The 12,839-nt window shown below is 43.1% G+C and overlaps 2 protein-coding genes across 6 annotated transcripts in view; both read left to right on the top strand.

Moving 5' to 3' along the window:
* The window catches only part of mdn1 (midasin AAA ATPase 1), a 63,375-nt gene extending 51,589 nt beyond the window's left edge, over positions 1–11,786 (top strand). Inside the window, exons 85-102 of one of the 2 annotated variants that reach the window (XM_051409857.1) lie at positions 24–159; positions 539–708; positions 827–958; positions 1,068–1,209; positions 3,459–3,766; positions 3,858–4,019; positions 4,656–4,757; positions 4,867–5,065; positions 5,221–5,394; positions 5,542–5,699; positions 5,947–6,036; positions 6,545–6,660; positions 6,753–6,927; positions 8,365–8,438; positions 8,621–8,735; positions 9,156–9,222; positions 10,390–10,532; positions 10,610–11,786. In XM_051409857.1, coding sequence (XP_051265817.1) covers positions 24–159; positions 539–708; positions 827–958; positions 1,068–1,209; positions 3,459–3,766; positions 3,858–4,019; positions 4,656–4,757; positions 4,867–5,065; positions 5,221–5,394; positions 5,542–5,699; positions 5,947–6,036; positions 6,545–6,660; positions 6,753–6,927; positions 8,365–8,438; positions 8,621–8,735; positions 9,156–9,222; positions 10,390–10,532; positions 10,610–10,795 — 2,649 coding nt within the window. In that variant the 3' untranslated portion in view covers positions 10,796–11,786. Of the gene's footprint in view, positions 1–23; positions 160–538; positions 709–826; positions 959–1,067; positions 1,210–3,458; positions 3,767–3,854; positions 4,020–4,655; positions 4,758–4,866; positions 5,066–5,220; positions 5,395–5,541; positions 5,700–5,946; positions 6,037–6,544; positions 6,661–6,752; positions 6,928–8,364; positions 8,439–8,620; positions 8,736–9,155; positions 9,223–10,389; positions 10,533–10,609 lie in introns of both variants that reach the window. The other variant, XM_051409856.1, reaches the window with a different exon arrangement.
* Positions 11,787–12,604: 818 nt separating this feature from the next.
* The window catches only part of lyrm2 (LYR motif containing 2), a 6,393-nt gene continuing 6,158 nt past the window's right edge, over positions 12,605–12,839 (top strand). For all 4 annotated transcript variants that reach the window (XM_051409964.1, XM_051409966.1, XM_051409963.1 and 1 more), the window contains exon 1: positions 12,605–12,725. In XM_051409964.1, coding sequence (XP_051265924.1) covers positions 12,681–12,725 — 45 coding nt within the window. In that variant the 5' untranslated portion in view covers positions 12,605–12,680. The remainder of the gene's footprint in view (positions 12,726–12,839) is intronic.

The raw sequence follows: 12,839 nt of genomic DNA, 5'->3' as shown, positions 1-12,839 counted from the left end.
TGTTCCCTGCATTCTCCTTCCAGGTGGAAGACACTCTCCAGGAGGGTCAGGAAAAGGAAGAAGAACAGGATAAAGGGAACATCAAGGCAGAGGACAACGCTATCGAAATGTCAGAGGACTTTGATGGCCAGATGCATGATGGGGATGAGAATGAACAAGGTAACTTGAACTGTCTGACCCTATGTGTCCCCAATGTTCTTGCTAACTCCAGGACTTAAAAATATATCAAATAAAGCAAATACAATAAACTTCTCAGTATCATGAGATTATTAACATTAAATCATTATGAACGAATTATATTGCAATTATTTACATTCTTCACAAACCAGATGATTTGTACTTTGCTGGTCTGGAATCTGATTTGTCATTACGACTTTGACACAACTTTTCACCAAACTATGTAACATACAATAAATGTTTTACAATACCACCTCTGTTGGCCCTCCATAACAGAGTTGGAGCACTTGTTGCTGAAATATATTAGAGGAGGATCCTCTAATATGTGACTTTCAGTTGTCCTTCTTTGAATCATTTGCAGGTGAAGATGATGAGTCTTCTAAAGAGGATGAGCAGGAGCTGGATAAAAAGATGGGTGACCTGGGTGAAGGACAGACAGACACTCTGGATGAGAGAATGTGGGGGGATGATGAGGATGATGAAGAGGAAGGAAGTGACAAGGAGGAAGAGTCTGGCCAGGGCATGGACCAGGTACAGTAGACTGACCACGGAGCTTATCAGACCTTTCTATCTGCTCTTTTTAAGTGAGTCTTCCGATGTCCCTTTTGTTAATGTGTCTTCATTTTCTGTCAACACTGGATTCTGTCAGGGTGAATCAGAGCTGGTTGCTAAAGATGACAACTTGGATGCTGCAGACCCCAACAAAGACAAGAAAAACCAGGACAAAGATGAACAGATGGACGAGGAGGAGAAAGAGAAAATCCATGAACAAGGAGATGAGGTCATAAACCTTCCTTTGACTTCCATGGTTTAGTGTCAGATATTTTCAACATTTCACAAATGACTTTATGGCTTTCGTCTGTCTGAACTGTGCTTTTGCTGTTTTCCAGAGGGAGTTTGATGAGAACGAAGTAGACCCCTACCACGGTCAGCAGGACAAGAGACCTGAGCCCGAGGCCATGGACCTGCCAGAAGATCTAAACCTGGACCAGGACGACGAGGCCGGAGACGATGGAGAGGGCGAGGGTGACGGTGAGACCTGCAGCTAAACGAACACATACAAAATCTGGTGTTACTGTTGTGCATATAGGACCATTTCTCATCCCATTTTTTAGTTAATGAACATAGATTGTATTTTGCAACAGAAGTTATTGTTTTCTGACACTACTAAGTTTTTACTGAAGTAAAGTACAGCACTCACTTCAGATAATACACAGGCAGTTTAAAAGGAATGCAGCAGAATGTTAAATGAGCATTTCAGTGTAGACACACTGTAAGTCTAAAAGCTAAGTTGTAACCAGGTGTGACAGTTTATGACATGGCTTCTTAACTGGCCTCCACAGTGCATTTCATACTGTTTCAAGGGCCGATTATTGCCATTATTTCTATTTAATATTATCTGATCATTTGTTAACCAGAATAATATACAGTTGAAATATTCAACCCCCTCACCTCAAAAGACATTATAGTGATGTGAATGAAAGATGAATGAATAAATATTAATAATAAATGACAAATAACCTTCAATGAAAAGTTCAAATGAAAAATGTAACTCTTTTAACACGTCCACATGCTTTGTGGAGCATCCTTTAGCTTTTATAACTTCTAACAAACATTTTCGGTACACCGGAGTGTTACTTACTTACACCTCTCGATCGGAATCTTTGCCCATTCTTCATGTGCCAAAGCCTCTAGCTCAGTGATGTTTGATGGCTTCCGTGCTGCAACTGCCTGTTTTAAATCCCACCAAAGATTTTCCATCAGATTTAAATCTGGTGACTGAGAAGGCCACTCCAGGGCATTCCAGGATCTTTTTCTCAACCAAGCTTTGGTTGACTTGGAGGTGTGCTTGGGATCATTGTCTTGCTGGAAAGTCCACTGATCACCAAGGTTTAATTTGTCAACAGAATGCATCCAATCCAACCAACTTATTTGTTAAGCACTTTAAAAACAACCAAAGTTGACCAAAGTGTGTCGATGCATCCTCCTCTAAAATTGCCAGTTCCTGCCACAGAAAAACAGCCCCACATCATCAATGACCCACCTCCATGCTTGACCGTGGGGATGGTATTCTTCTGGTCATAAACCTGGCCTTTCACACGCCAGACATACCGCTGGTCCATATGTCCAAACAGTTCCAGTTTGGTTTCATCAGTCATAGAACTGTCTCCCAGAACTCTGTAGTCTTATCCAAATTCCTCCTGGCATATTCTAGTCGACGTTTGATGTTCCTTGTGGTCAAGAGTGGAGTGTGTCTTGGAGTCCGGCCATGAAGTCCTTGTTTATTTAGTGCACATCTTATAGTTGCCACTGAAGCACTTGTACCAGCCTTCATCAGGTCATCCTGTAGGTGTCTTGCAGTCACACGGGGGTTTCTCTTAGTTGTTCTGACTAAGTTGCTAAGGGCCCTTGATGAAATGTTGGGCTTTCTTCCACAGGTTACCTTCATGGGTCGGGTTTATAAATGCATCACAGCTGAAGCAAAGGAAGGATCGTTTTAGAGTTCCTAAAGGCTTAATTATGTTTCAACTCCACTTTAGGCCATAGAAACTGTCAGACATCTTTTAAAAACAACAATATTATATAGGGGTTGAACAATTGTGACATGGCTATCTTAACAAAATATACTCTTACACACAAATACTACATCATGCATTTTCTGAGTTGATTTAATGTATCGTGTATCATTGCAACTGTAGTATTACTGGGAAATAGTGATGAGCATTCTTCTCTCACATACAAATGATTGTTATTAGTTATCAGAACAGACAAATTGACAATGAAATTAATCATTTGTTCAAACTCAAAAAAAAAAAGTCTGTTAGAACCGCCAACATCAAAATTACTTTAAATACATTTTTCGTTAAATAATAAAAATCATTTCAGCACTACTGAGCCCTCTGGCTCTGTTCTGTACCACAGGTGACAGCAGGTGGTCAATAGGAAAATAAGTTTCCCATAATGAAAAAACAAATGTCCTTTTTGGTGACACAGCTGCAACTAACTATAGCCATTTCATTTTCCTTTTCTACCAATCTACGATCTACCAATCAATTAATCAATGAATTGCTTCAGCTCTAGAAGCAACATTGTTAAATGTGTAATTTTGAGAAGCTGTAGCATTAACAATAAGATCAACAGAAGAAAGAGGCTTCCTGTTGTGATGACCATGGTGTCATTTGGTAATGGCAGCTACATAAACTCACCATTCAATCCCTTTAAAGATGGCAGGGCGGAGTGTTTGTTTTAGCATTTAAATCAGCTGAGTGAACTCTCTGCAGAGGAGAATCCATTTGACATCGATGAGAAACCCACTACCCTGGATGAGAAGGAGGAAGGGCAGAAAGATGGAGACAAGGAGGAGGAGGGAGCAGAGGAGATGGAGGAAGAGCAGACAGCTCAACCAGGAGAAGAGAACGGTCAGGAGCCCAAGGTCAAAGAGGAGGAGGAGCAGGAGGGAGGAGAAGAGAAAGCAGAGGGAGACGAGGAGTCAGCTGAGAAAGATGAAGATGAAGAGGAGGAGAGAGGACAGGAGGCAGGAAGAGATGAAGATCGGACTGTTCCAGATGACAAAGGACACAAACCAAAGGTGTGTATGTACATGTGAAGTATGTGTGATGAACACATTTGTCCACACACATGGTTTTGTTGTTGTTTCACTGTTGTAATGCTTACAGGAGGAGGAGGAGGAGGAAGGAGCAGGTGAGGAGGAGGAGGAGCAGCCAGAGTCAGCTGAGAGGAAGGAGCACAACACAGATGGTCAGACTGGAGAGCAGAACGTTCAGAGTGATACAGCTGTGGAGCTGGCAGGAGAGGCATCAGAGAGAGACCAAGCAAAAGAGGTACACCTTACTCAGACACCAGTGGAGCTTTCACTTCCTGATGGATGGCTCAAGTTTATATGTGATTTCAGCATAAAATCACAAGTTGTTGTTTTTGCCACTGTTTTTGCCAGGCTCAAATTGTTAGGTGTCTGACAGCATTATAGAAAGGATCTCTACAGAGAAAGACCTTTTGATTAACCACAAACAGCCATAATATCACCATCACTCACCACCGGACTCCATAGACATAAGTAGTACCTTTACCTTGCAGGTTATTCTAGCATCATAACTTTAGTGAGTGAACAGAAATTAAATAACCAAAACCATCTTTGTTAGTCGTTCCTGCAATAACCAACTCTGGTTTGGTTGGAATAAATCTTTAATTCACTGATGTAGACGCATGCACTAACATACACACATTCTCTGCTCAGGATGACTAAACAATGACTATATACTGTGTATGTTTCTTTTAAGATGTGACCCATTACATTAAAGGTCCTGTATGATTGTATGATTATTGTGTTGGTCATGTCAACCCCCTCATTTAGCTTGAAAAAATCAATAAAATAAGTTTTTTGAAAATGAGCTACAGCTACAAATTGTTTCCCTAAAGACGATCAGATCTAAAATGTTTCCATGTTTGTGGTTTGTCAGGAGCATGGGAGTGGAGCCGCTGATGCCAGCCAATCAGAGGGTCACCAGTCAAAGCTGACAGCGAGAATGGCATCGCAGACACACACTCGGGATAAGACTCAGGTACAACCGGACTCTCAGAGAGAGCCCAGACCATCAGCATTCTCATGAATCTACCTCCCTTTGTTTTTCAATCCATATTCTCCTCACAGTTTTTTTTGTTGTGTTCCAGAGCTTCAAGAGGAAACCAGGTCAAGCAGACAACGAGCGGTCGACCGGTGATTACAATGAACGTGTTAACAAGCGTCTGCGTACAGTGGAGAGCAGTAAGGATCACTCTGAGGATGGCCGGCAGAGCGATGCCCAGCAGGAGTCAGACCTGTATGAGCACATCAAACAGGGAGAGACGGCCTATGACACACAGACATATGGTCAGTAATCACCTCCACACACACGTAACAACTGTGAATACAAAGTGTGTATTCACAGTTCCTGTGATCTTCTCCAACAACATGTCAGGTTTAATCATCAGATCGGGTTTGAAGTAGATACATGGATGTATTTTTTCTGTTCTTGCTGCTTCCAGATGTTGCCAGTGCTGACCAGCAGAAAGCAGCAGGAACACAGCAGGACCAGGATGAAGATCAGAATGACGAGGATGTTGCCATGGAAACAGAGAACCAGGAAGAGGACCTTCAGGCCGCTGAGGTCCAGGAGCTGAAGCCTGAGCAGCTGGACTCTACCAAGGCTTCCCAGACAGGTGACACATTTCTTCTTATCCTGCCCACCAGGATCTGATTAAACAGACAGTTTGTGTTTTAGAATTGCACTTGCAGATCGAATTCTTGTTGTGGCTTTGTGCAACCTGCACGTCTCCTGACTTCTCCCTCCTTGTCTTCATGTGCAGGTGTAGACAGTGGAGAGATGGAGGTGCAGAGGCAGGGAGAGGGGGAGGAGGAGGAGAGGTGGAAGGACCAACAAAACATCAGAAAAGACGAGCGAGCAGAGAGAAGCACAGAATCCACAATTCACACAGTTCCTGAGCTGCTGCTGGACACCATGCAGGTAGAGAACTACAACACAGACAAACTGTCTCACACAGACATTTTGTTTAGCTGCTGACAACTCAGTAACAGAATACTTTAATTGCATTGAGTGATCAAAGCCAGACCTTAAAGCTCTGTGTGTGTGTGTGTGTGTGTGTGTGTGTGTGTGTGTGTGTGTGTGTGTGTCTGTGTGTGTGTGTCTGTGTGTGTGTGTGTGTGTCTGTGTGTGTGTCTGTGTGTGTCTGTGTCTGTGTGTGATTTTGTAGAAAGCAGAGAGGGACCCGGAGGACATGAGAAGGGAGATGGAGCTGCAGCTGGAGGCCTGGCACAAACTGGCTCCAGGAACTCAGGAAGAGGTGAGGCTGACCCTGTAGCTGTGTCCCAAATGAATCTGGGATTTCTGCTGGTCCTTAAAAAGCAAATTACATTTTGACAGGTGTTAAAAATGGATTGGTCGAAGTCGATATTACTTTTATCAAATTGAAGATAAAAATGAAATGTTCCGCTGAATGTGAACTCATTCATTTTCTGAGTAATTCTGGGACTAATGTCCTTTTGTACTTTTTTTTGCCAGCATGGATGTGAAATAGGTCTTAAAGCAGTAAACAGACTTGTTAAGACCCTCAGTGCAGTTTATTATTCTTCATATAGAATGTTAAACATATGTACAAGCTGTTCCAAGAAATTTGCCTGCAAAATAATACTATATAAGAACTTTTAATAAATATGTCAAATAGGTGTCTTCCTAACATAAGCCATATCCAGGTCCTATTTATGTACTGTAGTACATAAATACACTGTAGTTGTGATTGTATGAAGCCCAGGTTGTAAATTGTGACTAACTTGTTCTCGTCTGTGTTCCAGGAGAGCGCAGCAGCGTCCATGTGGCACCAGTACCAGAACCTGACCTCAACTCTGTCCCAGCAGCTGTGTGAGCAACTCCGCCTCATCCTGGAGCCCACACAGGCCGCCAAACTCAAGTCAGGACCCAGCACACTCTGTACTTGGTGTTATAATGGAAGCTTTACATTGTTGTTATGTTGTTAAATGTGTGTGTTCCACTGCTCCACAGAGGCGACTACCGCACAGGGAAGCGTCTGAACATGAGGAAGGTGATCCCCTACATCGCCAGTCAGTTCCGTAAAGACAAGATCTGGCTGAGGAGGACCAAGCCCAGCAAGAGAGAGTACCAGATCTGTCTGGCTGTGGACGACTCCTCCAGCATGGTGGACAACCACTCCAAACAGGTGACAGAGCCCTGTTATATAATATTACATGCTTCCTGAGACATGCCCACAAAATTCTCTTTTCACTGGATGTCACACTAGAGCACCTTTTTGCCACTGACCTACAGAGAGGATCCCTACAGAGAGAAAGCTTTTATTTAACCACAAACAGCTGTAATATCACTTTCACTCTCCACCAGACTCACCAGAAACAGTCATATTACGTCACAATTTATTCTAGCATCATAACTTCATTCAGACTGAACAGAATAAAAATGAAACTTACCTAAACAGTCTTTGTTAGTTTTTCCACTATGGTTTGGTTGAAATAAATCCTTAATTCACTGACGTGGATGATAAAAACAGCAGTTTCAGTCGCTCTACTCAGCTGCACATGGAGCAGACCGCCTATGGAAGATGGATAGAATGATGATAGATACTTTATTTATCCCAAGGGAAAGTCTGTATCCAGTAGCATACAAAATACAAAACATACATTAAACATACATTAAACTAAAATTAAAAACCCTAACCTTAAGAAATTAGAAATAAAAGATATATATATATATATATATATATAAAATTAACAGTAGCTACAGTAAACAGTGCAAACAGTAAACAGTGCAAATGGATGTGCAAATACAGATAGAAATTGTCCATTGTCTATTATCTATTATCTATTGTCCTCCTGCCTTTACTGAGAGCTGTTGTACAGTCTGATGGGGGACGAAAGAGTTTTTGCGTCTGTTGGTGGAGCTGGACTGGGACAGCAGTCTGCCACTGAACACACTCCTCTGCCTGGTGAAGGTGTTGTGCAGAGGGTGGTGGGTGTTGTCCAGGGTCCCTCTTTCTGCCACTGTCACCAGAGAGTCCAGCTCTGTGTCCACCACTGAGCCAGCTCTCCTCACCAGTCTGTCCAGTCGACCGGCGTCTCTCCTCTTGCTGCTTCCTCCCCAGCAAACCACAGCGTAAAAGAGCACGCTGGCCACCACAGACTGGTAAAACATCTGCAGCAGTTTTTTACAGATGTTGAAGGACCCCAGCCTTCTCAGGAAGTTCAGACAGCTCTGCCCTTTCCTGTGGAGAGTGTCCATGTTTGCTGTCCAGTCCAGCCTGTCATCCAGCTACAGCCCCAGATATTTATAAGTCCTGACCACCTCCACATCGACCCCCTTGATGGACACAGGTTGGAGATGTGGTTTCTTCCTTCTGAAGTCCACCACCATCTCCTTGGTCATGGAGGAAACAAACCACAGAGAGGCTGCGATAGTAACACAGGCAGAGAGAGTGTGACACCATGACTCCACTGTATCTTTACATAGAGAATAATTGTTTGCTGCTCTACAAAATAGAGTTCAATATGTACAAATAACCTTACTATTGTGTCGTGTGTGTCTGTGTGTCTGTGTCTGTGTCTGTCTGTCTGTCTGTCTGTGTGTCTGTCTGTGTCTGGTGCAGCTGGCGTTCGAATCCCTGTCAGTGATCATCAACGCTCTCACTCTGCTGGAGGTCGGACAGGTGTCTGTGTGCAGGTAAGGATATGCAAGTACAATGTGATGCCATAAAGACAGAACATATTGTGCAGATTAAATTATGGACCCAGGTAAGAAATATCTGGACCTCAGACGGTACGAGTGGGAAATTGAACACACTGAAATTTCCCTTTTTGATGTCATGTATTTAATGTGAAGCTAACGCCTGCTCCTGTGTGCAGTTTTGGCGAGCAGGTGCAGCTGCTCCACCCCTTCCAGCAGCAGTTCAATGATGAGTCGGGGGCTCGGATCCTCAGACTCTGTCAGTTCCAGCAGAAGAAGACCAGAATAGCACAGGTGAGGTTTTTCTTTGTACAAACAGATTACATTGACTTCCATTATATTTCTGTTTAAATTAATAGTGAAGAGAGAAAAGGCAATCCATTATATCAACACCACAGTTCTGTATGCAGTGTGTTTGTTCATTTGAAACATGTTAAACATTTGTTTCCCTTTTTCTTGTGTCCTGATCTGAATTTGATAATGATGTTTGATCGTGATCTGTTTGTAACTTGAAATGAAATGAAATGTCTTTAATGTCCCCAAGGGGGTAAAAATAGTGAAAAAATGTACTGTGACATGGGCAGGGGTGGAAGATGACCTATAGTTTGTTGCAAAACCCAACAGCTGATGGTACAAATGATCTCAGGTAACTTGTGGTGAAACATGTGACTGATCATGTTAAAATGACTCTCTCTTCATAACTCTCCCCTGCAGTTTTTGGAGACCTCGACTAAAATGTTTCTAACAGCACGACAGCAGATTCCTGGGTCTGTAAACTCAGGTAATGTTTCACACAGCATGTTTAACTGAGAGTAGCTCAGTGATGGTGTGCTGTACAGTTTACTGACACAGTGTAACAGAAATCTTGGGTAGTGAAAGTCTAACTTGTTCCCTCTTGCTGATTTTGGGCTGTTTGCAAGCAAAGCTGGCATCATGGGACAGTGTTACATTATATGAATATAAGGAATATATTGAACTGGTATACTTTGCAGCGTAAAAACACATTTCTCTACAACATAATCCAACAGACTCAAAAGTTTCAGCATTTATTTGTCATATTGTTTGTTTAGTTCACATTCAGTGCCAACTTTCTATGTAGGCTTTAGTACCTGCCTGTTAGTATGACTGCTTGAAAAGTCCATCCTGCTTGACCTGTGTACCACTGAGTAAATGGAGTCAGGGCCCAGATTGTATTCAATATCCAACAAACAAGCCTTTAGTGGGGCACCAGAGACGAGGAAGTCCCGGGATCAGAGCCAGGTGCTCCGAGTCATTGTCTAAGCTATAAAACCCCTGGTGGAGCTAACGTTTCCTTTTCATGGAGCTGGCATACAGGCGGCATTATGAGTTAGTTCAGCCAGTAGTGAGTCACATATCCATCCTGCCGATGTGACTTTCAGTCAACACAAAAGGCGCATTGGCAGTTGCTCAATGTAACATTGATGTGAGAACACGTAGCTAGCTAGCCGGCCAGCTAGCTCAATGTTACGTTTGTTACGTTCGTAACATTGTGAGAAATTACGCTAATCAGCTAAAATAAGACATGGCTGGCTTCAAGGCGCCCCCGGCCCCTGACGCAGGTGGTTCTTGGTTCTAGACCAAAAGTGTTGGTGCAACACTAGAACAACTTTTCCTGGGTCTGTTCTTTGGCTCTGGAAACACGAAAAACTAGTTTGATAGCAGGCACTGGCTCTGAAAGGGCCCTCAAACTGCCTGGGTGGAAAAGGGGTATCAGAGGTCTGGACCCGGTACCTGTCTCACTGACTTACAGGGAACTTGCTTACTTGTCTTGCTGCAGTGAATTGTACTCCAGGCTGTGTCAGTACTCTGTGATATCACTGTAGAACAGATGTGTTATATACTACTTTAACTGCATGACTAGTCGCATTATATTATATCACTCTCCACTGTTCCCCTCTGACCTCTGACCTCTGACCTCTCTCCACAGAGACAGCCCAGCTGCTGGTCGTCGTGTCTGATGGCAGGGGGTTGTTCCTAGAGGGGAAGGAGCGGGTGATGGCGGCTGTACGGGCAGCACGCAGTGCAAATGTGTTTGTCATGTTCGTAGTGCTCGACAACCCCAACTCGCGGGTAAGTGAAGAAGAATTGTTTTTAATTTTCTAACTCTCAGACACGGAGAGTCACTAAACTGTGGTGCTCTGCTGCAGGACTCCATCCTGGACATCAAGGTGCCTATATTCAAAGGGCCGGGAGAACTGCCAGAGATCCGCTCCTACATGGAAGAGTTCCCCTTCCCCTTCTACGTCATCCTGCGAGATGTCAACGCCTTGCCGGAGACCCTGAGCGACGCACTCAGACAGTGGTTTGAACTCGTCACGGCAGCCGACCAGTAGACCAACTAGAAGCCATCTTTCACAGGAAGGGAGGGGAGGGGAAGCAACCAACTGCACAATGCCACCCTGCTGCTAGCCCCTCAGCCACGACTCAGAAGAAGGACTCAAAAAAAGAAACGAAAAGACGGACTTGCCGCTGTACATGTGCCTTTAATTTCTTATTTTTACTGTAGATTTTAGTAGAGTTTGATAGCAACCTTTGCTGTTTTGTCCTTGTTATCAGGGGAATTCTGTTTCTTTTGTAATGTAACGAGAATTGCTTTAACTTGCACGTCTGAGATGAAATGATAGAAACAAAAATGTGATTCCCTTGCGTGTGAAACACCTCAGTGAAGAGTCAGTAAATACCTCTGTCCCCATTGTACTATAGTCCTCAAATCATGTTTTGTGTGGATGTTGTAGTCAGTGTTACGAATCATTTATCTTCAGTGTTAACACGACAACAGACGGAGTGGAGCTGTTGGACCGAGTTTTAACAGAACCCTTCCTGACGTCACGACCTTACAGTAGCATGTCGGTGTGGTCACGACTGACATTCAAAGGAGCTCGATAACGTGCCTTGGAGAGGAGGACAGTATTGCATCTCACCACACGCCTGAATGAGCTGTTGGGGTGGAGGGTCAGAGGTCACAGCTCTGTCAGGGTTTTTAGAAATTCAGCTGCACTTTGAAGCACAGGGACTGCAGATTCCAGTTTTGATAAAAGCCGCCAGTATAACCCATTTTTAGTGGTTTAAAGACGCATATCTGCTGTTCATCTTCCACCCACACTGCGTGACTTCTGCTAAAGGAGAGCTCGTCACTGAGTCCTTTAGGAGTGGGAGTAGGCGTTGGTGAAATGTGCGTTGAGATGTTCATTATCACCTCTGTGTTTTGTAATGTGGACTTACATGTGAGCAGACATCGGTCATATTGAAGAGGTCGTTTCTTCATTGCATCCATCTGTTAAACCATGACATGAATGATCCTGACAATAAACAGTTTACAAGGTTGCTCCGTCTGTGTTTGAGCTCACCGTTTCACAGCAGACATTTTGATTTAACGTTCAGACTGCAGGCTCAAGTGACTCAGATCAGATTTTGTTTGAACAGCACAAATCACATTCTTTTTATTTCCTAACAACTTGAAATAGCATCCATCTTGGCATCACTAAAGGACAATTCAACATTCAAGCGCTGTTTTTAGACAGTAAAAAATCATTGATATGAAATTATTTTAGCATATGGGATATATTTAAATGTGTGTTATGAACAATAATGAATGATAATGAGTTTTACATTTTGTAGCAATCCGTTGTAATTACATCAGCTGACTTCACTACATTTACCATAAAATGAGCTTGTGTCTTAAAATGTTGATTTGGGGCCAAGTTCAAAGATAGTGATTCAAAATGTGTCAACCAAACAGCTGAACAGGCCATTAAAGGGTTAAACTGTGTGTTCAATATATTCCCAACTTTAAAACCAATCATTTAAATACATAGAATTCTTTTATTCAAGTAATATACTTAATATCCCAGGGAGCTGTCCCTGGGATATCTAGTATTTATGCACAGTACTGGGACCATCCACCTGGTAAAAGTAAATGGAATGGGTCCCCTTCCAGTGGGAATATTTAATGAGGTAGAAGGGTTAGATGACTTTTTAAGGATTTTAATGTTTGACGTATACTTGTTTTATTATTGTTAAAGACAGACTATTTGTATATGAGTGTCTTAATACATCTCTGGTGGGGAGCTGGAATTCTCCTTTAATAATGAGCTGACGTTCCGGGCTGTCAGTGCATCCTCCGCTCCACCAGAGGGAGACAAACACCGGATTAACCGTTACTGACGTCGTCACAACATCCGCTCATACAGGAGCCTGGCGGCGTTCTCCGTGTAAGAGATGACGGTGTCAAGGTTACCACGGGCAACGCTTTCTCTCAAACAGGTACCGTTAAATACATTTAAGTGTTAATGTAACGTCAGTGGCCAGAGTGGGGAATAACGGTGTATCACTAAAAGCAACGATAGCTTCCTCTACGGTACCGTGCTAGCGGCGTTA

Source organism: Dicentrarchus labrax, unplaced genomic scaffold, assembly GCF_905237075.1.
Source record: "Dicentrarchus labrax unplaced genomic scaffold, dlabrax2021, whole genome shotgun sequence".
NCBI lineage: Eukaryota > Metazoa > Chordata > Actinopteri > Moronidae > Dicentrarchus > Dicentrarchus labrax.
This window is presented reverse-complemented; position numbering and strand designations above follow the sequence as displayed.